The sequence below is a fragment of the Castor canadensis genome, chromosome 1 (genome assembly GCF_047511655.1).
Source record: "Castor canadensis chromosome 1, mCasCan1.hap1v2, whole genome shotgun sequence".
NCBI classification, from domain to species: Eukaryota; Metazoa; Chordata; class Mammalia; order Rodentia; family Castoridae; genus Castor; species Castor canadensis.
This window is the reverse complement of record NC_133386.1, coordinates 155,364,083-155,389,682: the sequence shown is the minus strand read 5'-3', so window position 1 is coordinate 155,389,682 and position 25,600 is coordinate 155,364,083. Positions and strand designations below refer to the sequence as shown.

Below are 25,600 nucleotides of genomic sequence, written 5' to 3'. Positions count from 1 at the left end.
GGTAAGCACTTCATTAAACACTAAAAAAAAAAAAAAAACCTCCAAAAGCCAAGCGTCTGTGGTTCACTCCTGTAATCCTAGCTACTTGTGAGGCTGAGTTCAGGACAATCAGTGTTTGAGGTCAGCTGGGGCAAATAATTGGAAAGAACGCATCTCCAAAGTAACCTGAACATGGGCTGGCATGGTGGCTAGAGTGGCAGAGCACCTACCTAGAAAGTGTGAAGCCTGAGTTCAAACCCCATTATGACCAAAAAGACAAGATAACCAGAGCAAAATGCACTGGAGGTGTGTGGCTCCTGCTTTGCAAATGCCTGAGTTCAAACCTCAGTCCCACCAAAAAAAAAAAGAAAAGTGTGAATTTAAACAAATTATTAGTTCTATAATCTCAGTTATGTTTCCTACACTCTTAAATCATACTTCTGGGCAAGTAATGTAGGTATTAAGGTGATTTTTAAATTAAATTGATTACAAATAAATTCAGTTTGTTAGGTAATGCATGTATTTCCTTGTAACTTCCCACTATACTACCTCAGAATTAGTCCTCCTAGAAAAAGTAACCATCAGGCAGCGAACAAACATCTTTTCCTTCAAGATTTCCAGTATCATAGGAAAAAAAAATCCATGAAAAATATGATTAAAAATTTATCTTTCCACTTGCTTTTCTAAATATGGGATTACAGAGATGTGGACAACACAAATTTCTCTTTTATTTCTCTACTTAAAAGTATGGAACTCAAAAGGATGATGGTGGGTACAGAAAGATAAACTGACTTTGGTGTTTAAGAACCTCACATTGACCCTGAAATGCTGGATTCAAAACCAACAGAAAAGATTATAGCAGAACCAGCAGAACCGGCCATTTCACCACACCTCACTAAGAGTTCTGGCATCCCAATACTTCTTTTCCCCTTTCCCATTCAATCTGTGATAACTTCTCTTCATTTTCCTGCAGTTTAGATGGAGGCAGTTCAAGACTGCTTGGGTTCAGCTTTCCTCATGGTGATCTCAGTCTTGTTGCAGTCATGGTTCCCTAACTTCACATCAACCCCACCCTACAATTTCACATTTTGGTAAAATCCATTCTCTCCTTCAAATGCAATACACATGTTCAACAATGTACTATTTGCTCTGCTTACCTCTGTTCTGGAAGTGAATTTTAGCATATACCAGATGCTGATGCCAGTCATGTCTCCATGGAACAACCTTTTCCCAGCAACCTATATGTGAGATACACTTGTAACTCAGGTAATTACTCTTCCAATTCATTGTGATCTGGTTATTTTGGAGATGATGGTGTCAGGAACTATTTCCCCAGGCTGCCCTTGAACCCTGCCTTCCCAGTAGCTAAAATTAAACGTGTGATCCATTACACCAAATGGGAAGCAGATATTTTTAGCTACAAATTTGTCATTGGTTCACGTGTGTTTGGCCTTTTTATTGCCCCTACTTGTAGGGGATTGAAGGATTGCTTCTGAAATTTGGGTTTCAATCAGATAGTTCTTTCTTCTCAGCAGTCTTGACCTCAGCACGCCTGGCTCAAATGGCTTCTCATTTTATGCCTACCTTTTGTGCAGCCTACAGTGCTTAAGAAATAAGAAAAAAAATGAGTTCTTCTCTTACAGCAAGACCAATCCGTGAGAATTGGCCTTAGACCAAAGGCCTGACTGTAGCCCGGGTGTAGTAATGCAGGTTTTATTTCTCACTTTTTGGTTTTTTGGTTTTTGGGGTTTTTTTTGCCTGCTACTGGGGTTTGAACTCAGGGCCTCACTCTTGCTAGTCAAGTGCTGTACCAACAGCCCATTTTTGTGATGGGTTTTTTTTTTTGAGATAGAGTCTCACAAACTGTTTGCCCAGGCTGATCTCTGCCACCTGAGTAGCTAGAGTTACAGGCATGAGCTACAAGCACCAGGCCAGAGCCATTTTCTTTTCCCACCATTACAGGCAAGGCCCAGATACCAGGGCCAGCAAAAACCTGGCAACTAAAATGTCACTGTCACAAGCACCAGTCTGACAGCTGGAGTGGCTATCAGTTTTGCAAAGTTTGTATTTGTTTTAAATGATTTCTAAGGAATTAGAAAAAAAAAAGTTCCTAGAATCCATTCCTAACTGATGACTGGCTCACAAGAATGCTTTCATCCAGTAATTTTTACTCTTTTTTTGCCAAGAGGGGTAAGCCGATGTGTGAAATTGATAGAGAGAAATGAAAAGTTTTGTAGAAGTTAGCAATACTTAAAAGTAGAACTCAGGACTATAAGGAAAGGTGGAGGGAAGGTTGCAATGTACCCAAAAGCACAGGAAAGCTTGAACTCAACTGTCAGCAATGCCGTCTGCTGATTAGGGGACAATGGAAAGTTGGTGCGCATTCCCTGCCTCAGTTTCCGCGTCTTCAAAACTGAGATACCAAAATCTTCCTGTCAGGGCTATTTAAGGATTACACAATCTAGGGGAATGTGGAGCCAATCCCTAAAACAGAGCAGTCTTATTGGAATAGTGAATTTACAGTCATTGGTGTTACCGGTGTTTTAGAGCAAAAACCCCAGCTCCAGGAATCCCTAAAGCCTACATTCAGTCACTGTTCCAATTCACCAGTAAAGGAGATGAGTAGTGATGAAGGGCAGAGAACAGAGATCTCTGCAATGTGACCACAGAAAGAACAGATCAAGAGTCTGTCTTCGGGATACTGACATGAGTTTCCAGATTATTCAGGGAAGGGGCCAGAAGCAAGCATAGGTAATCAGTCTTGGTCAAAGTGGCCTCGTTGATCATTAACTCTGGGCTGGCACAGAACTTTATGGAAAGTTATTGCTGCCTGGGGCAAGAGATTCAGCTCTATCCCAAGATCCCTGTCATACCCAAAACCCAAAGTGATTACAGGAGGAAAAAGCTAAAAAAGACAAAAATAGAGCCAAAGAGGGACAAGATGGAGTTATGCCAGTGACCTGTGCCCTCCTTCCAATACCCACTGTCATCATTCCATATCTGTACGTGGGTAATGTCCAAAGGCCATTTTCTTCAGTGACTACTTCCTGTTGATAGGGAGCACTAGAGGAATCTTGGAAAACCTTGACAGTGTCAGGATACTTTGTTCCTGTCTCTTCAGGCATGGGGGGTGAGGGACTGAGATAGGTTAGGTATCACACAGTCCTTCTGTAATTAACATGCCTGTGTGCAGAGTTAAGCACATGTCTGACCCAAAGGGGTGTTTGTTTATTTCAGTTTGTTTGGTCTTCTTGAGACAGGCCTCAGGTCGACAGGAACTCACTATGTATCCCAGGCTGGCCTCAAACTTGTAAACTTCCTGCCTCAGCCTCTCAAGTGCTATGATCACAGGCATGAGCCACCACACTCAGCTGAGATGTAATTAACATTTTATACCTTTAATCATGTTTATAACCACATTTATGTGCTCAAATCTTGCATCCCGCATGAGTTTGTCCTAGAAACGTTAACTGGGGGGCGATGGGAGATGTAGGAAAGAACAGATAGCAGATAAAACATGCATAAAGCTGGGGCCAGGTGGGCTGGGTACTTAGATGGAGGCTCACCAGCCCCTTGGCCACCTCCAGTGCGTTTATTATATAAAGTAGCAACACGAGGCAGAGAGGCATTTCTCGGGGGAGGGGGTGGACCGTGATCCTTGGGAACAGGAGGAACTGTGACAGCTTCTCTCCAAACATACATTAAAGGAAAAAACAGCTGTACTGCATTTGCCCACTACTGCAGCTGAGGCTGTGCCAAACAAGTGTGTGATTTTACTGGGCATAACTACACTTGTTCCCTTCTGTGGTTTGGGGCTGTGCCCAACTCAAACACGCAGCTTATTCTATACACCTGTCGGCTCCCCACGTCTCCCCCCTTTTATTCTGTAAATGTTCGAGATGAAGCCTGTCCCCTTAATCCAAGGACTTTCCTCCCTCCGTGCGGCATTCGGAACTAAAAGAAAAAGAAAACAGGTAAACAATACGAGAAGGAGTACTTTTAGCAACTTGAATGATTGAACACATCCAGGACAGTTGTTGCCATAGCAGCTGGAGAAACAACATCACAAGCCTTTTGCACGGCCAGGGTTTGTTGTCTTAATAGCCAGAAGTCTACAGTATCGTTTGCTTCATTCTCACGTGCCCACATAGGATGAGCTGTAGTCACGATATTGAGGCACCAAATGTCCTGAGGAATGACCTCCCATGTGCACTGTATCATTGGTAAAGATAGATACAGGCTGGCTCTACCAAGTGACAGGATGCACCATTGGCGGGTTGGGCATGAAAGTCCAGTATGCATCGCCCTGGACAACATCCACCTCTATTTTAATTATGACCAATGCCACCAGCAATAGGCTGCAGGATTCCCAGCCATCCCCAGGCTACCGGTTACATTGTCGCCATGTCCATTCGTTTCTTAATTTGACCCCAGGTGGGTGGCTCACTGTCCTGCATCTGTCTCGCCAGCAGCCATTTCCTTGGCCGCCCTCTAGTGAATGGAGGAGTCAGCCTCAGCAGCTCCCTGTCCTGGAGCGAGTCTTCCAGGCTCAGCCTCCTCATCTTCAGAACCAGGGGATCCATGAGACTTGACAAACTGTGATGGTACCCACACTGGGAGTTCTGCACCTTCAGGAAAAACACAAACCTGCCCTCGACCCCTCTTCAGGACAAGACTAGGGCCATGCCATTTGCCAGTCAACACATTTTTCCAAAAAACCCGAGGCCTGACAGTCGCCTCCTGAAGCTGCCAATGCCTTTCACCGCATGTTAAACCCTGTTCTGGGCAGTTGAAGCAATTTAGAGTATATAAGCTTTATGCAATTGGTTAGCCGGGGGATGTACCTCATCTCCCCTTTTTAATTTTTTTAATTGCACTTTCACAGTGGCATGTTACATTCCACTATGGCCTGCCCTTGAGGATTATAAGGAATACCACTGGTGACATGTATCTGATAGTCCTCACAGAACCCCTGAAAATCAGCAGAGTATATGCAGGGCCATTGTTGGTTTTGAGCTGTTGGGATTTACCCATGGCTGCCCAAACAATGACCAATGACATGCTTAGTGGGCTCACCAGAGTGTGCAGAAGCATAGATATAACCTGAATAAGTGTTCACTGACACATGAGCAGAGCACCTCCCGCCAAAGGAGGAAATGTGAGTGACATCTACCTGCCACAAGTTTCCAGGTGAAGGCACTGGGGGTTAACTCCCTCAGGTGCTTGCGGCAAACATGACTCACTGTTGACATGATTTAATGCTTTGTCCAGCCTGCTCCCTGATAAGGTGAAATTGCCTAGGCAAGGCTGAAGCATCTGATGGTACAAAGCATGACTGGCAGCTTCTACAGGTGTGGCAGTTTGCGTGGGCAACCCCAAAGCAAGCCCAGAGACTAGGTTATCTGCCCGGGCATTACCAGCAGAAAGTGGGCCAGAGGTTAGAATGCGAGCACAAATGGCTCACAAAACATGGATCAAGACAAGCTTGCACCAGACTAGGCAACTGAAAGAAAAGATTAAAAAACTCTTCACGACTAGTGTGACCAATATAAGCAGTTTCAATGCAGCGTAAAACACCCACCACATAGTGGCTGTCACTGTATAGGTTAATAGGTTGTTGTGGGAAGTCCCTTAGGACCATAATGACAGCATACAGCTCTGCCCTTTCAGCTGAGGTAAAAACAGTATGTTCAACCTTATGGCAATCTTTGGTGTAATAGGCAGCAGTACCAGGCCCAGAAGCATCAGTGAAAACTGTGACAGCCTCCGATAGAGGGGAGGATAGAATAATTTTTGGAAAAACAAATGCATGAAGGGAGGTAAACTGCGAAAGTTTTGAATGTGGGAGATGTTCCCCAATCTGTGCTGGAAAATTAGCCAGTGCAGACTGCCATATGTCTCAAAATTGCCATAACCAATCCTGTTGATCTTTCAAAAATGGGACAATATTACTGGGCTCATGCCCCAGCAATTCACAACAACCAGTGCGTCCCTTAGCAATCAGCCTAGCTACCAGCTCATGATGTGGAGTAGGAAGCTTAGCAGGAAAGTGACCTAAGTGTAACCATTCCAACACCTGCTGCAATGGCCAGAGTGCTCCCGTTGGCATTGATGGAGAGCATAAAATCAGTAATTGAACAGGCTGCTGTGGATCCCAGCACTGAAGCTGGGCTGTAGTAATTGCTGTCTCTACCTTAACCAATGCCTGCTGGGCATCCTCAGTAAGTGCTCTAAGTGAGGAAGGATTAGGGTCACCCTTGAGCAGTTGAAAAGCAAGAGATAAGGTGTCAGTGGTAAGTTTCAGAGAGGGCTGAGCCAATTGATATCTCCCAGCAGTTTTTGTAAATCATTTAAAGTTCTTTAATTTTCTTTCCTGATCTCTACCTTTCCAGGACGGATCGATCAAACGTCCATCGATAACTTGCCCTAAATATTGAAAGGGAGGCATTTTTTGTAACTTTTCCAGGGCAATGCACAATACCCAGGTCTCAAGGTTCTTTGTAAGCTCTTCCAAGATTGGTGAAAGCATAGACTGACTGGGAGGACTTATCAGAATATCGTCCATGTAATGAAGGACATAAGCTTCTGGATACTTACAGTGTGTAGGTTCTATTGCTGCAGCAACAAATTTCTGACATATAGTGAGACTGTTAGCCATACCTTGGGGCAGCACTGTCCAGTGAAATCAGCCCCCAGGGCCCTTGGTAAGTAGACCACCTACCTACCAAGCACAAGGTCCTGAGTTCAAGCCCCAGTACCACAAAAACAAGAATAAATAAAGTAGACTGTAATTGGTTATAGATGTACTCTCTAGGTGACCAATGTCCAATCCTTTGAATCACTAGAGTGGCACTTCTTGGAGTGCACAGTGTTTTGACATTTCCAATTATTATTGCTTAAAGACAATAGTCATAATGTAATTAGGAGCCCGTGAGCACAGCCTGAAAAAGGTCAGTACCACTAACAATTTTAGTTTTAAGATGCCAGCTTGGTAAAGTATTATCCTAAGCTTTGCATTTTACTTGAGGAACAAAAAAACATTTAACATATAAAACGTCCAGCAATAATTAGTATAGCTTCATGGACATCTTTTATATATTCATTTACCTTCTACTTTTAAAGCTAAATTAAGAATCTTTGGCTTGGTAGGATAATAGGTCTTGAGCACCAACAAACATGAAAGCTTTAGACCTCTTAAAATTTTAGGGAAAAATGTGAGTGACCACATTTTTTTCCTGATATACAAGGGCATCATATATGAATATAACAGGGACTTACAAACTGCTCTTGCTAAAAATCACTGACTCCTCACTGAGGCTCATAGTTAACGAAAAATAGGATGAAAGCCTGGCATAACTGCCTTCATTTTGCATCTACCTCCTCTGTCTTAAAACTTTGGATCAGCCAGGCTCTGATGGCTCACACCTGTAATCCTAGCTGCTCAAGCGGCAGAGATCAGGAGGACTGTGGTTAGAAGCCATTCAGACAAATAGTGCATGAGATCATATTACAAAAAAAAACAGAAAAAAAGAAAAAAAAAACCCATCACAAAAAAAGGCTGGCAGTGTGGCTCAAGGTGTAGGCCCTTAGTTCAAGCTCCAATACCACACAAAAAAAAGAAAGATAGAAAGAAAAAGAAACTTTTGATCACTCCAACCCCAGTGGCTCACACCTATAATCCTACCTCCTTGGGAGCCTGAGGACTGGGAGGATTGCCAGTCAAGGCCAGCCTAGAGATGTAGTCTATGAAGCCCCATCTCCAAAACAACTGGAATAAAATGGATTGGAAGTATGGCTCAAGTGAGAGAGCACCCGTTTTGCAAATGGGAAGTTTTGAGTTCAAACCCCAGTCCAAAAAAAAAACACCAAAATTTTGGATCAGACATCTACTAAACTCTCCATGTAGACATGTGACTCACTCAAGGAACCTCTGGCTATGATGACACACCTAATCGATCTCATCCCTCTTCAAGGCCAAAGGCACAAGGATTAAAAGTACTGTCAGCTTTTAGAATGCCCTGTTTTAGACGCCCCAAATGTCTCCAGTCATTTGCTAACCCCCACAGTCACTTTGGATTCCAGAAAGACAGGACTGACTGATAAGCATCCTGTGACAAGAATCTGCCACCCCAAGCAGCAATGACTTTCTTACCATGACAAGGCTGGCCTGGCCAATCCTGAGGTAACAATCAACCAGACCACAGTTTGACCAAGACTGATTACTTGTACAAGCTCCTTGCCACTTCTCTATAATGTCAGTATCCAAAAGACAGACTTAGGGTCACTAAACCCCTTCAGCTGTCCATCGCCACCTGCCCACATCTAAGAAATCTCCTTTTGCTGCCTTTCACCACGACTAATCTCCTTAATTGTGGTTTGGGACGCATGGGCAAGCCTAGTCTGTTGGGACTGCCGGAGTTGGAGCTTTTGCTCTAAACTCTGGTAACAAACCCTGGAGAGTCAAGCCAGGAGAAAATCACACCCTTCAGGCATTAGCCACTCACAGCAAGCAGACCAGGATGAAGAGGGTAGAAAAGGAGGGTCCTAAGCACCTGCCAAAATCACACTAATTTTGATGTCCCTCTGCTTCTTTCCATTCGGGGCCAGCATCATCTGCTTTTTACCATCATTTGATGACACAGAGCAATGAGTATTTGGACTCTGTGGATCCTGAACTCTGATGCTTGGTAAGCTCTCCCAGACCAGTGAACCTTGGGCCTTCCCCGCCTTATCCTCATCTTTGTGGCTCTTTTGAGCCATTTGCGTTCTTTTAAATTACTTTTAGTTCCTGCTGAGTGGACCATTTCATGGAAACCATATATAGAGGACAGATGAATAGCAAAAGAGTAGGTGCTGGGTTCTTGATCACTTGTGAAGCTTCCCTGCCAGCCCTAGAATGACACCTGTGAACCTGGGGAACAATGTCATTAAGCCACTTTAGTTGTCAAACCAAAATTCTTGGGAGCAAGGAATCTTTGAAATAAAGGTATATTTAGCTGTTACAGATGCTAACCAGAAAAGGACCAGGTTCTAAAACAAGTTCCATCACTGTGCAAGGAGCATACATGGCAGTTGGAAAAATGTCTGCAGGACCTAGAGTTGAGAACACTTTTATAACAAAAATGTTGTTACTGGAAAGCTGTCCTCTGGCTTCAGCCAGTTTACAATAACAAGAACAGGATTTTGAGGAAGAAGAACTAAGTTTTATTATTCCCAGATGAAGAGAAAGGCATGGAAGCCACCCTCTCAAGGCTCTGTTGTCCCACTTCTGAGAGAAAATGGTCAATTTTTAGATGGCGGTCAAGCCAGGTACCAGTGGCTCATGCCTGTAATCCTAGCTACTTGGGAGGCTGAGATCAGGAGGATTGAGGTTTATAGCCAGCTCAGGCAAAGAGTTTGCCACACACCTTCTCCAAAATAGCCAGAGCAAAATGGACTGGAGGTTTGCGCAAGCAGTAGATCACCTGCTTTCAAGTGAGAAGTCCTGAATTCAAACCCCAGTCCCACTAAAAAAAAAAAGAGGAGGGGGGAATTCAGGGGCAAAACACATGTCCAAAAAGTTTGGCTCTTAGAAGAAAAGCAAAACAAAAAGGAAAAAGGAAGAAATAAAAATAAGAAAACAAAAATTTTGGCCTCTATCTACCAGTTTACTTGTGCCACATCTGCTGTATGTTTTGGTTGACAGGTTTATACCTTCAAGGTGGTCAGAGAGAGATACAGGGGAGAAGATAGCTGGCATAATTAAAGAGTTAATTAAAGACTGTTAACCTTGGTATCTCCAGCAAAGATACACATAGGGAGACAAAGAAGGAAAATGTCAGTTGAATAAAAAGCAGAGTTCACTGGTCAGCATGTTAAGATGGCTACATCAAGTTTTTTCCTTCTGTAGTCCTGGTTACAATGTGGGATAGAAAGCCTCAGTTGTTTCCACTGAAGCTACCTTGTCTACAGTTAAGAGGGAGGGAAGAGAAGAAGCACAGACAGCTTTGAGAGGACCGTCCACATGGAGAAGCATTTGCTGCTTCTGAATTGGATGAGATGGCAAACAAGATGCAGTGGTCCTTTAGGAACTCGACTGACTGGGATCGTGTGTCTAAGCTGTTACATAAGGTGGGATACCTTTGGGTTTTGTCCATTTTGGGGAGGCGGTACTGGGGTTTGAATTCAGGGCGTCATACTGGCTAGGCAAGCACTCTACCACTTGAGCCACTCCTCCTGTCATGGGATAGGGCTTTATTGTGGGCTTGGCCTATAACTGTTGACTGACAAACTCCCTTAGTATCTCTCTCCTCTGGCCCTTGCAATGAGATTTAAGGCATCTCAGCATTTCCTCTCATCAAAGTTTTCTTATTTTCAGCAGTACCGAATTCTAATCACTACAAGTGGGTAAAGTAGCTGAGCCAGTTTTGCTGGGGTTTGAGACACAGTGTGGTCTTTCAGTCTCAGTAAAGCTAACACCTAAGTGTGTGAACAGACATGTGCTGTGATGTGTGTGAAAGCAAAAACAAGTTGGAGAGATAGATTTGGACAGAGCATAAGAAAAGTTTTCTAGCAGAGGATAGAGCCACTTCAAACCACCCCACAACGATTTATTAAATTTTCCAGGAATGTTTGGTATAAGGGATAAAGAGGCGAATACAGTGCAGTCATTAACCTTTGAAATCTCACTCAAACTAGTTCAATTGTGATGCAGGGCTCTTGTTTTCTTTTTATTTTCTTTTTAATTATATTTGTATGTGCATACAATATTTGGGTCATTTCTCCCCCTTTCCCCCCTCCACAGACCCCCCTTCCCCTGGTCCTCCCCTCAACCCGTTCCCTCCCTTACCCCCTCTAACCTCTCACTACTAGGCAGAAACTATTTTGCCCTTATCTCTAGTTTTGTTGAAGAGAGAGCATAAGCAATAATAGGAAGGAACAGGGATTTTGCTTCTTGAGATAAGGATAGCTATACAGGGAGTTGACTCGCATTGCTTTCCTGTACATGTGTGTTACCTTCTAAATTAATTCTTCTCAAACTAACCTTTTCTCTAGTTCCTGATCCCTTCTTCTATTGGCCTCAGTTGCTTTAAAGTATCTGCTTTAGTTTCTCTGCATTGAGGGCAACAAATGCTATCTAGGTTTTTGGGTGTCTTACCTATGCTCATACCTTCCTTGTGTGTTCTTACTTTATCATGTGATCAAAGTCCAATCCCCTTGTTGTGTTTGCCCATGATCTAATGGCCACATATGAGGGAGAACATATGATTTTTGGTCTTTTGGGCCAGGCTACCCTCACTCAGAATGATGTTCTCCAATTCCATCCATTTACCTGTGAATGATAACATTTCATTCTTCTTCATGGCTGCATAAAATTCCATTGTGTATAAATACCACATTTTCTTAATCCATTTGTCAGTAGTGGAGCATCTTGGCTGTTTCCATAACTTGGCTATTGTGAATAGTGCTGCAATAAACATGGGTGTGCAGGTGCCTCTGGAGTAACCTGAGTCACATTCTTTTGGGTATATCCCCAAGAGTGGTATTGCTGGATCAAATGGTAGATCGATGTTTAGATTTTTAAGAAGCCTCCAAAATTTTTTCCAGAGTGGTTGTACTAGTTTACATTCCCACCAGCAGTGTAAGAGGGTTCTTTTTTCCCCGCATCCTCGCTAACACCTGTTGTTAGTGGTGTTGCTAATGATGGCTATTCTAACAGGGGTGAGGTGGAATCTTAGTGTGGTTTTAATTTGCCTTTCCTTTATGGCTAGAGATGGTGAGCATTTTTTCATGAATTTTTGGCCATTTGAATTTCTTCGTTTGAGAAAGTTCTGTTTAGTTCACTTGCCCATTTCTTTATTGGTTCATTAGTTTTGGGAGAATTTAGTTTTTTAAGTTCCCTGTATATTCTGGTTATCAGTCCTTTGTCTGATGTGTAGCTGGCAAATATTTTCTCCCACTCTGTGGGTGTTCTCTTCAGTTTAGAGACCATTTCTTTTGTTGAGCAGAAGCTTTTTAGATTTATGAAGTCCCATTTATCTATGCTATCTCTTAGCTGCTGAGCTGCTGGGGTTCAATTGAGAAAGTTCTTGTCTATACCTATTAATTCCAAGGTATTTCCTACTCTTTCCTGTACAAACTTTAGAGTTTGGGGTCTGATATTAAGATCCTTGATCCATTTTGAGTTAATATTGGGATAGGGTGATAAACATGGATCTAGTTTCATTTTTTTGCAGACTGCTAACCAGTTTTCCCAGCAGTTTTTGTGGAAGAGGCTGTCTTTTCTCCATCGTACATTTTTAGCGTAGGACTCTTTTTTAAAACAAGTTTCTGGAGCTGGGGATGTGGCTAAAGTGGCAGAGAGCCAGCAGGTGCAAGGCCCTGAGTTCAAACTCCAGAACTACCAAAATGACATTTCATAAAATTCAACAAAGATGAGTTATTAGAAAAATAAAATCAGAATGTATAAAACATAAGCCTCCAATTGTATTATTAGGTTCAGAGACAAACAGACATAAAATCACTATTAAATTGCTGTAAAAAGTTCCCGTGGCATAAGCAATCTCTATTTCAGTGGTGGATGTATCACTGCTGGATGACAGCAATAGATGCATCAGCTCCCGTCACAGGCCATACTTTGAGGAACACTGCTCTAGACAAATGCAAGCTGAGGGACATTTTATACAACAAATGGCGTACACTCAAAAGATGTCAGTGTCATGAAAGGCAGACTAAGGAGGTTTCTAGGTTAAAGGAAAACAGAATGGTGACTAAATGCAGTACCTCTCCCACAACCCCCCAGAAAAAGAAAGACAGGGAATAGACAAAATAAGCAATATGTATGTACACACATCATCACCAAATAGGGAAAACACTTACATCTGGGTCCATGGGCTGGGAAGTCCCAAATCAGCCAGCCAGAGTCCCAGGTGGAAAGGTCCTGGGCAGCATGTCCACCGCACTGGTGAGACTGCAGACCTGCTTTCTCAGGAGTCCTGTTTTTGTCACTCAAGAGAACAAAGAGCTCCTGAGGTTATGAACTTACAAAACATGTGGCCATTTTCAGGAGAATGTTTGTCCACACCCTGAGAGAGCTGGCAGGGTTCCTCCAGGAAGGAAACTCTCTGCTGAGCTATCTGTTCCATCCAGACTTGGCACTCTTCCTGAAGGCCTCGATGTTTGGAGCATTCCTTACCAGGTTGTTGATTTCTTGTTCTCAACTAGAGCTCGTGGGCAAATAGCCTCAAATTATACAACTCAAGATGGAGTTCCATATCTAAATGAGAGTCTGGATAACTTTCTTATTTTTCCCCATTTTTATATTGAAAAAATCACTGTAAGGAAATAATGAGACAATGACTGAAATTTGAATATGGATCATATGTAACATTAATAATATTGCTAACAATGCTAAACTTTCTGAATTTCACAATTATATGATTGTTATTATAAAAGAATCTTGTTGTTCTTAAGAAACGTTCACTCACGAGAAATGTTCATCACCCTGAGGTGGTGATATAGCTCAGAGGTTGAATGTTTGCCTAGCATGCACGAAGCCTTTGGTTGGATCCCCAGTATCACAAAACAACTATACAAAGAGACAGAGGTCAACACGAGAAGGGGATCAGGAACTAGTGAAAAGGTCAGTAAGAGATGAATCAACTTGGGATTAACACATTTGTACATGGATGCAATGCCAGGAATCTCTCTGTATAGCTATCCTTATCTCAACTAGCAAAAATGCTTTGTCCTTCTTATTATCACTGATACTTTCTCTTCAACTAAATTAGAGATAAGGGCAGAACAGGTTCTGCATGGAAGCGAAGGGGGGTGGGGGGACAGGGAGGGGGCAGGGAGTAAGGGGGAGAAATGGCCCAAACTACGTATGCACATATGAATAAACAAATTAAAAAATTGTACACCGACATATTTAGGATAAAGAAGCACAATGTGTTCAACTTAATTCTGAAACGTTTCAGTATGAACAAGAATTATATAGAGAGAGTGTGAGAGCAGGGAGAGAATTCATCATAATATTGCAACTTTTTTCATAGGTTTATTTTCAAACAAACAAGCACATGCACAACTACACACAACATGTGATCTCAGGTTGGATCTTAGTGCAAAAAATGCACATTCCTGGGATAATGGGCAAATTTTGCAGATTAGTTTCTAGAATTATGTAAATGCTAATTTCCTGATCTTAGTAAACTTATTGTAGGTAACTACAATTAGTAATTGTCAATATATGAGGAAGCAAGGAGAAGGAAAGTTCTTTGTACTATTTTTGACATTTGTAAATCTGAAATTATTTAAAATTGAAGAGTTAAGGAGTGTTAGAGTGGCTCAAGAAATAAGAGCACCTGCTGATCAAGCATAAGGCCTTGAGTTCAAACTCCAGTGCCACCAAAAAATAAATAAATAAATAAAACTTAAAAGTTAAAAGTAAGCCTTCACAGTGTGAAATTTGTAAACTTTTCTCTAGAGGTAATACGGTCAGAGTGACAGAGCCAGATTCCTTATATCTAGTCTGTTTCCATTATACCATCATCACAGACTCTACCAATAATATCTTTTTAAATGGTTCTTCTTTTTTTTTTCCTTTTGGTGTTACTGAGCTTTGAATTCAGGGCTTCATCCTTGTAAAACAGCTGCTGTTCAGCTTGAGCCACACCTCCAGTCCATTTTGCTCTCATTATTTTGAAGATGCGTTTCCCAAACTATTTGACTGGGCTGGCCTCAAACCACAGCCATCACAATCTCAGCTTCCCAAGCAGCTAGAATTACTGCATGAGCCACCAGCACCCTGATGCTTCTTTATTTTATTTTATTTTGGGGGAAGAGGTAGGTACTGGGGCTTCTACTTGCTAAGTAGGGGTTCTACCACTTGAGTCATGCCTCCAGCCCCCAGCTGGTTTTTAAAATTAAGTGTAAATATTTCCCATAAATTACATAAACTGTGTGTGTGAGTGTGGTATGTGTGTAAGTGTGTGTGTGCATGTGAATGTGAATGTGTGGGTTGTGAGTGTCTGTGCAAATCCTCTTAACTGACATCCACATGCCTGTACTGTAGAACCTTCTTAGCATCGTTCAGGTTTCCTCCCGATGTGGATTCTCTAATGTTGAAAAATGATATGCTTTTCAGGTGACTTATCAGCAGTTCCCCAACTTGCCTGCTCACTACAACCACCTGAACTTCTTTTAGAAACTCCAACACTCAGACCCCTATCCAGAAGAATTAAATATCAGTCTCTGGACATGGAACCCAAGCACCAGCACTTTTTTAAATCTCTGAGGTAATTCCAAATGCAGACAAGCTTGGAAAGCAACGCTTCAGCAGTGTCCCTGGAAGATGAAAGCAGCACTCCAGGAGGAACACAGAGAAGAGGCGCTTTCATTGCTGAATGATCTTTAAGGCCCTTGGTCTCTGCAATTCTGTGACGTAAGTGTTTTTGTAAACTACTCTTTGCAACATTGTCAAAACTGTCTTTTCCTCAAAAAATTACAACAAATGTTAATTCTCTTCCTGATTTTAATGCAATTCAAATTTAACTTATACAAATAATGACTAGAACAATATTTTCCAACAAGTACCACACTGGGAGAATTTTTACAACACATACAGTGAATTCCAATGTAACAAAATTATATAAAGCCTGTGTCTTTCTGACTCCGTATCACAAAAAAATCCAATTTTTAAATTGGATTTAAAAATTTTTTTGTAATTTTAAAAATGGTCCAAGTATTTGAATAACCCAAGAAGAATTAAATCTAATCTACAAACTTAATAGAATTTTTTCTAAAATTTAAAATTAACAGAACACTTCCAGTCACATGCTATCAAGGGATTTTTGTTGTTGTTTTGGTTATTGTTTGTTTGTGGGACTGGGGTTTGTGCTTGCAAAGCAGGCACTCTAACACTTGAGTCACGCTCCAGCCCATTTTGCTTGGTGTTATTTTGGAGATGTGGTCTTATGAACTATTTGCCAGAGCTGGCCTCTAACAGTGATCCTCCCAATCTCAGTCTCCCAGCTAGTTAGGATTATGGGTGTGAGCCATCAGTACCCAGCTTCCAAAGGTTACTTTTTAATTCAACATTTAAATTGAAGATTTTCAACCCACCCCCAATGTAGAAATAGCAAATAAAAGGTGTTAAAAATCCTGACTTGAAAATAGAATATGTAAACCATCACTAAATGGTTTGGATAGGCAGCACTAGAGTCCTTCAATAAAAGGAAAACACAATAAAAAATCTTTTTTTCATGTTTTGATACCAGAAAACAATTTTTTTCAGAAGACACAGAATGGTCTTCTATGTAGACCAGTTTTAGGCACAAGCTTACACATAAATATATACATAATCTATCAAAAAATATGTGCTTTCAGTCAAATTGGTACCCAGATAGCATTCATTGCACAGGTAGAGTTGCACAGGCTTGTAACTTTCCTGTGTGCTAAAGGATCATGGACAATTGCAAGGAAAGAACCACCTTCACTGACCAGGGGAGAGAGAGCATTTGTCATTCACGTTCAGCCTCCAGAGTTCTCCATCCTTAGCCCCTGATGTGGACAGAGAGGCATAGGTACAACTATCAGGAAGTCACCAGAGCCATCAGAGAAGGACAAAGCATTAACTGGCTTCAAATTGTTGTCCTCAGAATAACATAGTTAGCCTCTTTTATCTTTCATATAAAACTCTCAGAAAATAACCATTTAACAAAATCACCTCACCTTAATTAGTAACACAACACCCCTCAGAGAAAAGATAAATAGCTGAGCATTGTGAGGGAAGGCGGGAACTTATTGGAAAGCCCTGATGAGTTCCATGAAGCTGGTGGCTACTGAACGTTAATCCTGAAAATGGTCATGCAGCCGCCTCCATCCCTCAAAGCTTCTCCAATAGCTAAGGAGATGCATTGGAAAGGTAAGAGTGGGAAAGTGAATACCGAAGTGGGAAATTGGGACAGTAAATAGAAAAGAATGACACGATTAAAACTCAGGTCATCCAGGTCAAAGTAATGGAGGAACAAACACCACGCTACTTCTTTTCTCATCAGAGACTGCCAAACTCATGTCCTGGTCTGTCTATACCAAAAAATACTTGGTTTGTTGGTAGTCTATGAGATTTGGTCAGAGAAAAAAGCTAAGACAATTGCTCAATTTTGTAGGATAAGAAGGAATCACTATATTAAGATGATAAAGCAAAATGCTTTACTATTACCATGGAAATGTTTAAAATATTAGAGGACATGGTAAGTATGTTTTAAAAAAGAAATAATGTATATATCACCAGTCTTAAAGAAATATTTAGAAGGTGGTAACACCAAGCACAAAAAGGATAAAAAGTAAAACAAGCCCATATCACTGGAATTACTGAACGGTCATAACAGAACACAAAATAGATATAGCGAGATGGTAGAGAAAAATACAGGATGATCATGGCTGCACATATATTTCATATCACACATGGGGCATCTAAAGTGAGGACAAGGACCTCATTTAATGACATACACTCTACATCAGTAAAACTGAACACTGAAAATGGGCTGAAAGAGAATACAAAGAGCGTACTAACCACAGTGATTCACAGGAGATGGCCAAGAGAACTGTATGGAATTTTTTCTCTCCCTCATTTTTAAATCACTTGGATAAGACATAACTGTGACAGCATGTAAGCAATAAATCTCTACTCATTTAGAAGTTCCATGGAGTTGCAAAATTTTAAGAATTGGGAAGTAAATATCTTAACATTTTGAGATATGTTTATTCATAAATCTGAAAAGGCTTGAGAAATACATGTATTACTAAAAGCAGATAAAGCAAATGTGCACAGTGAAAGTCAAACCTACTGCGTGTAATGGATTATAAACAAGACAAAACTTGGTTAAGAAGCATGCAGAGCTTTGAGGGCCACCAGGAGTGTGAGCATGCAGGCAGAAGCACACAGTCCAGGTCTGGCTGACATCCCAGCTAAGGGACAGCTGATATCGATTAAAGTGTGTATTTTATACCTTGCAGTGAAACTGAAAAAAATCTATAAACATGAAATGTCCTTGTTTTTCTACATGATTCAATAGGCAATAGTTGAAAAACTCTAAATTCCCAAAATTAAATGCAAAGTTTCATTGGTTTTATTTTGCTATTTTTTGGTAGTGAAAGTGAGAGTAAAGTTTATCAGGAAAGGAGTGCACTTTCAATAGACTGCAAGTGGGTCATCTCTAGAGGAGAATGAGAACAACCTTATTTTCTATCTTAATCATCAGTTGGCAGTGCTGGAAACCATTAGATTTTTCAGTTTGATGTCTCTACCACTTGCTGCTGCTGCTTGTTCTGGCTCTGTTCTCAGAGTCTCTCATTCTCATGGTTATGAATATACAGGGAAAGATTGGAATCCTGCTAGTGAAATTGTGTTAACAAAACAAAACCAAAAAAAGGCCAAGATAAGACCTGATTTACTTCAGATTTCATACTTCAAAACAGATTGCTGTTATTGTCTTCCCATTATAACACCCAGAAGGACAAAGGAGCAAACTGCATTTTACTTAACGACACCTTAGTCTCCGACTTCAACAAGAACTACTGAGTTTAGTCAGTATTCAGCTGAGGCAGTTGAGGGTGAATGCAGACTTCTCTAGCAGGTTCTTCAGGGGAGGAAAATCTTGCAGGAATGTGATGAAGCTCATCAGCTAGCTCTGGCTCTTTCTCAGTTTCTTCTTGATTATACAGGACAGCTATGAGACCAAGATGAAAATTCATGCACCAACCAGAACTGTGTTTCCTCAAAACCCCTCCCAAAGGATCTTTCTTCTTTCCTCTTTTATTAGCTAAGCTATCTTTTTTTCTTTTTTGGCTTTTATTTATTTGTATCTTTATCATTATTATTATTGTTGTTGTTGTTGTACTGGGGGTACAACAGCACATTTACCAAAGTCCTTACAATATACATCATAGTTGAATTCATGCCCTCCACCAATGTCCTTCATTCCCCCTCCCCCATATCTTTTTTTTGGCCAGGTAGGCTCTCTGCCACTTGATCCACTTCATTAGCCCTAGCTAAGATATTTGAAAAATCACATTATCACTAACATTTTCTTTATATGTGAAAATCAGATTTGCGCTTAAGCTTACAGTAATGCAAATTTTTCAATAGTATAAAAATATTGCTTTTGAAAACAAATCTTGGCTTAAAAAATGGTTTTGGTTTTAGCTTTTTAAGGCAAGTATCCCTATATAGCCTAGGATAGCCCTGAGCCTGAGATCTTCCAGCCTCAGCCTACCAAATGCAGCTGGTTTTGTTTTGTTTTGTTTTATTGAGATAAGAGTGTCCCTATGTAGCCCAGGCTGGCCTCTAACACAGGATCCTCCCGTCTGAGCCTCCTGAGTGCTAGGATTACAGTAGTGCACAACTGTGCCAAGCTACCACTACTCATTAACTGCAATTTTCTTTTAGTAAGAGTTAAATATTCTAGAAAATAATTATATTCTAAAATTTCTGTATATATTTTTTCTTTTTTTGAAATGGGTTTCACTCACTATGTGGCAGCCTGGCCTCAAACTTCTGGGCTCAAGTAATCCTCCCACTTTTACCTCCTTCTAAGTGTCTGACACATATGTCTCTAAAATCTAATCTTAAAAACATATCCCTAAGTATACTATAAAACTGACATGTTTCATGAGAATTCATATATGAAATAAAACTCCAAATTAGGAGGTGTGGCTCAAGTGGTAGAGCACCTGCTTTGCAAGTGTGAAGCCCTGCATCTAAAAAAAAAAAGAAAAAGAACAAAACCAAAACCAAACTCCAAAGTACTAATATATATCACTAAGTTAACTAAAACAAAGACTATTTAATATGTAAAGAAATACAAAGAAGAATGTTATAAATTAAACACAGCACCAATTCTAATGTGGCTAAAAAGAATACTACTTATAATATTCTGAGAAATAATATTCACTAATGAATGTCCATTACTCACAAGATCTGGAATTCTTTAAGTCCATAAATAATTCAAGGTTCACGTGACACAGGTTACTCCAGAGGCACCTGCACACCCATGTTTATTGCAGCACTATTCACAATAGCCAAGTTATGGAAACAGCCAAGATGCCCCACTACTGACGAATGGATCAAGAAAATGTGGTATCTACATGCAATGGAATTTTATGCAGCCATGAAGAAGAACAAAATGTTATCATTTGCTGGTAAATGGATGGAACTGGAGAACATCATTCTGAGTAAGGTTAGTCTGGCCCAAAAGACCAAAAATCATATGTTCTCCCTCATATGCGGACATTAGATCAAGGGCAAACACAACAAGGGGATTGGACTTTGAGCACGTGATAAAAGCGAGAGCACACAAGGGAGGGGTGAGGATAGGTAAGACACCTAAAAAACTAGCTAGCATTTGTTGCCCTCAACACAGAGAAACTAAAGCAGATACCTTAAAAGCAACTGAGGCCAACAGGAGAAAGGGACCAGGAACTAGAGAAAAGGTTAGATCAAAAAGAATTAACCTAGAAGGTAACACACATGCACAGGAAATTAATGTGAGTCAACTCCCTGTATAGCTATCCTTATCTCAACTAGCAAAAACCCTTGTTCCTTCCTATTATTGCTTATACTCTCTCTACAACAAAATTAGAGATAAGGGCAAAATAGTTTCTGCCGGGTATCGAGGGAGTAGGGGGGAGAGGGAGGGGGTGGAGTGGGTGGTAAGGGAGGGGGTGGGGGCGGGGGGGGGAGAAATGACCCAAGCATTGTATGCACATATGAATAATAAAACAATAAATAAATAAATAAATAAATAAAAATGTTCACAATTGTTTTCTGAACAATATGAATTACAATGATTTGCTGGAAACTGTGAGATATGTTTATTTTAACATCCAGCCATGGAGTGAATATGATCAAAGTACATTATATACATGTATGAAAATGTCATGAATTAACCCATTATTTTGTACAATTAATATATACTTGTAAAAATTATGTAAGAAAAAAATCTATTATTTACTCATCCCAAAAAAGCATTCTAAGAAATTGCTCTAAGTCTCCTCCAATTACTTTCTATACTTGACTTTAGCCAAAAGGTCAAGAAGTGATCCTCCTCCAATCACTTTCAGCTTTTAATCCCAGTTCACCATCTAAAAGTTTACCCAAGCCAGGTGCCAATGGCTCAGGCCTGTAATCCTACCTACTCAGGAGGCAGAGATCAGGAAGATCATGGTTCAAAGCCAGCCTGGGCAAACAGTTCCACAAGACCGTATCTCAAAAAAACCCTTCATAAAAATAGGGTTGGTGGAGTGACGCAAGGTGATGGCTCTGAGTTCAAGCCTCAGTACCACAAAAAAAAAAAAAGTTTACCCAAGATAATGTCTGTCCTCCCAGTTTCTGATCACAGATAGAAGTCATCAACAAAAGGATACTCTAAACCTTTTGTCTACATTTCCCAAATTTTAAACAATGAAGACAGGAATTCTACTACATCTCTAAAGAAAGATAGCACTCTTACTATGTTGAGTGGGTTTGGTATATATGGGGTTTTTTTTCTTTTTGGTGGTGGGATTGGAGTTTGAACTCAGGACCTTGAGCTTGTTAAGAAGGTACTCTACCACTTCAGCAACATCCCCAACCCTTTTTGATTTAGTTATTTTTAGAATAGGGTCTCATGGTTTTGCATGGGCTCAGCCTGGAACCAAAATCCTCCTACCTACAGCCTCCATATAGCAGAGATCCTAAATGCAGGCCACCATGCCTGGCTTCTTGGTGAAGATGGAGGTCTTAATAAATTTTTCCCAGGCTGACCTGGACCCATGATCCTTCTGATTGCTGCCTTCAGAGTAGCTGGGATTGTAGGCCTGAGCCACTGCCTCTGGCCTATATGTGGTTTTGTTTGTTTGCTTTTTGCTTTTTTTGTGGACCTGGAGTTTGAACTCAGGGTTTCATGCTTGCAAAGCAGCACTCTAGCTCTTGAGCCACACCTCCAGACCATTTTTCTCTGGCTATTTTGGAGATAGGGTCTCACAAACTATTTGCCCAGGCTGGACTCAAATCTCAATTCTCCTCATCTCATCCTCCCAAGTAGCTAGGATTACAGGCGTGAGCCACCCATACCCGACTCATCTTTCCTTCTTGAACTGTTACCTTAAACTGTGCACGCTCAGTAATGTACAACTTCAATGGAGCATGCTCAAGTATGAGGCCGTCCCCAAAGTGCTCTCCCACATGAACATGAATGTACAGGCTCCTGAATAAATCCCCAGGCTGCTTTGTTGGAGGAGGGCACTGCTTTTGGAACAAATCTTTTATCTTCTGATTTTGTTAACAGTTTTTTCACTCAGCAACAGAACCCATTACATTCACTTACAATAGACTTTTTTAGAAGTTTTTAATGTTAAGAGAAACTTTTAAAAATTTCCAAAGTGGACTGGTTGGCTCAACAGTTTTTACATAGGAAAGTTAAACACTGTAATTCCCAACTTATCACACACAGAGGGTTCCCAATAGGATTGGATTGGTCCAATCAATCTGGTGCACTCACCTGAGACTTTCACTCAGAATGGAGTTATGTAGGGAAACAGGCAGGACATGAGGTATCCAATTTTTCCACACACACAGTATGCAGGGGTGGTATGTTTCTGGAGCTGGCAGTTGTTTAGGACTTTCTAATCCAACAAGCAGCTTCTTGATTGTAGATCATTCCAAAAGTAGAAGCTCCTTTCACTGACTACTCTTATGACATAGTTCCTAGAAGCTCGTCCTAGATATGTTTCTTCAAAAGAAACTGAAAATCTCCCAGAGATTCTGTGAGCTAGCTAATAATCCTTAATCAACCCCTTTCTGTTTGAAAAAACAGAAGAACCTACTTAAAGAAGATCCCACTACATACAATGAAAAGTCTAGATAGAATTTAGTACCAAAGAGTCAGTTGGAGCAAGTAAAAAGGGACTTTCAATATGGGTGTAGCTAAGTAGTACAGAGCATGCTCGGCAGGTGAGAAGCCCTGGGTTCAATTCTCAGCACCAAAGGAACAGGGTAGGTTGTGGGGATTGGATTAGTTGAGGAGAGAGGGCTTTAGGAAATATGACCTCCTACCAACGGAAATTAAGGTATCAGAGCAAGCAGTGGTAGAACATCAGAATGTCAGCTGCTTCTTGTCTGCTTCTTGTCTTTCTCACAAAGTCATATAAGGTAAATGTGACTCAGGCTGTGGTTAACAAGAATGCACAGCTGAGAAAGAATACAGCTGTGCTGAGAAAACTGCTGTCTACAGTGTCAATTGAGAAAGCCACAAATCTGGAGACTGGAGAACTGAAAAAGTCTGCTGTTATGTACTCAAAACTGAAATGGAATAAGTAAAGGTTCTTGAAGCTGGAAGTTTGGTTCAAGCAATAGAATGCCTGCCTAGCAAGTGCAAAGCCCTAAATTCAAACAACAGCACTGAAAAAAAAAAAAAAGAGTAAAGGTTCTGAAGAATTTTCTGCCAAGTAATAGGAGCCATGATAGAGGGAAAGACTGCATTAAGACAGTTGCCATTCTATGAAGGCTTATAGTCCAAAAGGGTCTCCAGTAGGTGTCATCCACTTAAGACCAAAGGGGATGAGGAGAGAGTACAGAGGCCAGCAGATAAATGGGGAGATTCTTTCTTAAAAACTGCCTGTTAACTACAATAAACTTATGTCTTTCATGGGAAAAGAGGATTTTCAAAACCCCAGAAACTTTCTAAGGTTTTAGGGAACCATTTGGCCAATAAAACCCAAAAGAATAACAAGGAACAACTGAAACCTAGCACACAGCACCTTGGAGCTGTTGGCTATCTAAAATAATCTGCAATTATAGGAGGGGAGCTGCTAAGACTATCCAGTATCCAAAAAGGGCACCCTTTCCAATGTCCATTCAGTATGTCCCTGAAAACTCATGGACAGTGAAAACTTCTTACAGGGCAAACCCAAGAGCCCCTGAGGACATTAGATAAGGAAGTTCCTCTCAGAAAGATGAAATCAGGGGTTGCCTAATGAGCAAACCAAATACATTCATGGAGGATAGTAGAGAGACTACTATTTTGGCAAGCCCATACTTTTTTATTGCTAAGGAGCAGTCACTACTGCGTTTCTGATTCGTCCCTGTTCTAAAGGGTCTGTTGTCTTACAGCTTTCCTGCATTTCTGCATTATGTTCTTGGAGTAGAAAACTTGCCTTTTACTTTGCACGTAGCCAAAATAAAAGGAGCCCGATGGAGGGAACGATAGCCTGATATCATGGTCTTAGAGCTAATATGCAACAATGGATTAGATTTCAGGTATTTTTTCTTTGGAGTATGTTCTGTCTCAGAAGTAGAATGTACCTAGAGATAAGGTAGCCAACAAGGTGATTCCCTCTGCCTTAATAAAAGATCAAACTTTATGCTGGTCCCATTGCCAAGTGGGTTTCTCAGCCTCCACAGCAGCTAAGTGTGGTGCTATGACCAATGAGATTCACCTGCTGCCAGGTTCTTCAGGAAAATTGCCTCCTGGAGTTGATTCAACTGGGAAGTCCTTTTCTTGCCCTTCCCCACTGCCTCCAGTCATGATATTGGAAAGAATGAGGTAACTTGAAGGTAAAAACCACTCATCAAAGATAGTAGAACAGAAAGATAGGCACACCACCTACTTCTAGAAAGACCTCTTTTACAGAAGAGGGGGTCATTCCTGTTCAGTTTAAACCCCTGTTATCTTTGGTTTTACTATTACATGTAGTGAAAAGTGAACTTAAGTGACAAAGTATAGAGCAAATATAAATGAAAATGGTATTAAGTGGTAGCAAAAGCTATTCTGTTGAAGAATTTCTACAAGTTAAGATTGCTGAAAATAGGCAAATATTCCTAGAAAACACTGCATAATACTATGGTCTTTTCTGAATAACTGTTAATAACTTAAATAGACATTTATTGATAGGGGAGATAATAAGCACCCATAAAAGAATATCTATCTTCATGAGTAAGTAGGAGAAATTTAATTTAAAAGTCATAGGCAGAGTTTTCTCACTTAGTCAATGATAGTTTCATTAAATTATGGCATAAGCTACTTAAAATACTAAAAGAGAAAGAGAGAGAAGAGAGAAAGGAAGAAAGAAGGAAAAAAAGAAAGAAAGAAGGAAAAAAGGAAAAGGGAGGGAGGAAGGAAAGAAGGAAGGAAGGAAAGAGTGGTGTGATGAGAGATTTTTCTTTCTGATTCTGGTAGATGCCAACCCTTACATATCTATGTCCAAAAAAGTGTGCTCTTATTTTAAAGGTATCTTTCTTTAGTCCAGATATGCTTTAAAATATTTATTGAGCAGAGAGAAAGGAAAGGAGGTAAAAAGATGAAATAGATGTTAACAGATTTCTTTCCAAGTTCTGGTGGACATCAGAAGTCTATATATCTGTTAAAAAGAAATATGATCCCATTTTAAACATGTCTTCATTTATTCTGAATGTTCTTGTACTTACAGTTAAATCAAATATTTTGTAAAGATGTGATTAGCTAATTATAGATATTTTAAAAACATGTTCTTGATAAGATCAATACAGAGTTATTTATAATGTAAAAATAAATCATTGTACCATAAATATGTTTATTAAATTATATACCATTTGTAAAATGCAGATTCATAAAAATTTTGAAAT

General features: G+C 40.6%; 2 protein-coding genes across 11 annotated transcripts in view; both read right to left on the bottom strand.

Moving 5' to 3' along the window:
* The window catches only part of LOC109695038 (natural cytotoxicity triggering receptor 3 ligand 1-like), a 30,573-nt gene extending 16,829 nt beyond the window's left edge, over nucleotides 1–13,744 (bottom strand). Inside the window, exon 1 of the mRNA XM_074042499.1 lies at nucleotides 12,838–13,744. The gene's annotated coding sequence lies outside the window, so the exon portion shown is untranslated. The remainder of the gene's footprint in view (nucleotides 1–12,837) is intronic.
* Nucleotides 13,745–17,702: 3,958 nt separating this feature from the next.
* The window catches only part of Nucb2 (nucleobindin 2), a 59,484-nt gene continuing 51,586 nt past the window's right edge, over nucleotides 17,703–25,600 (bottom strand). For 9 of the 10 annotated variants that reach the window (XM_074042431.1, XM_074042465.1, XM_074042411.1 and 6 more), the window contains 2 exons: nucleotides 22,500–25,356; nucleotides 17,703–18,689 (listed from right to left, as the gene is read on the bottom strand). In XM_074042431.1, coding sequence (XP_073898532.1) covers nucleotides 25,349–25,356 — 8 coding nt within the window. In that variant the 3' untranslated portion in view covers nucleotides 17,703–18,689; nucleotides 22,500–25,348. Of the gene's footprint in view, nucleotides 18,690–19,934; nucleotides 20,074–22,499; nucleotides 25,357–25,600 lie in introns of all 10 variants that reach the window. The other variant, XM_074042421.1, reaches the window with a different exon arrangement.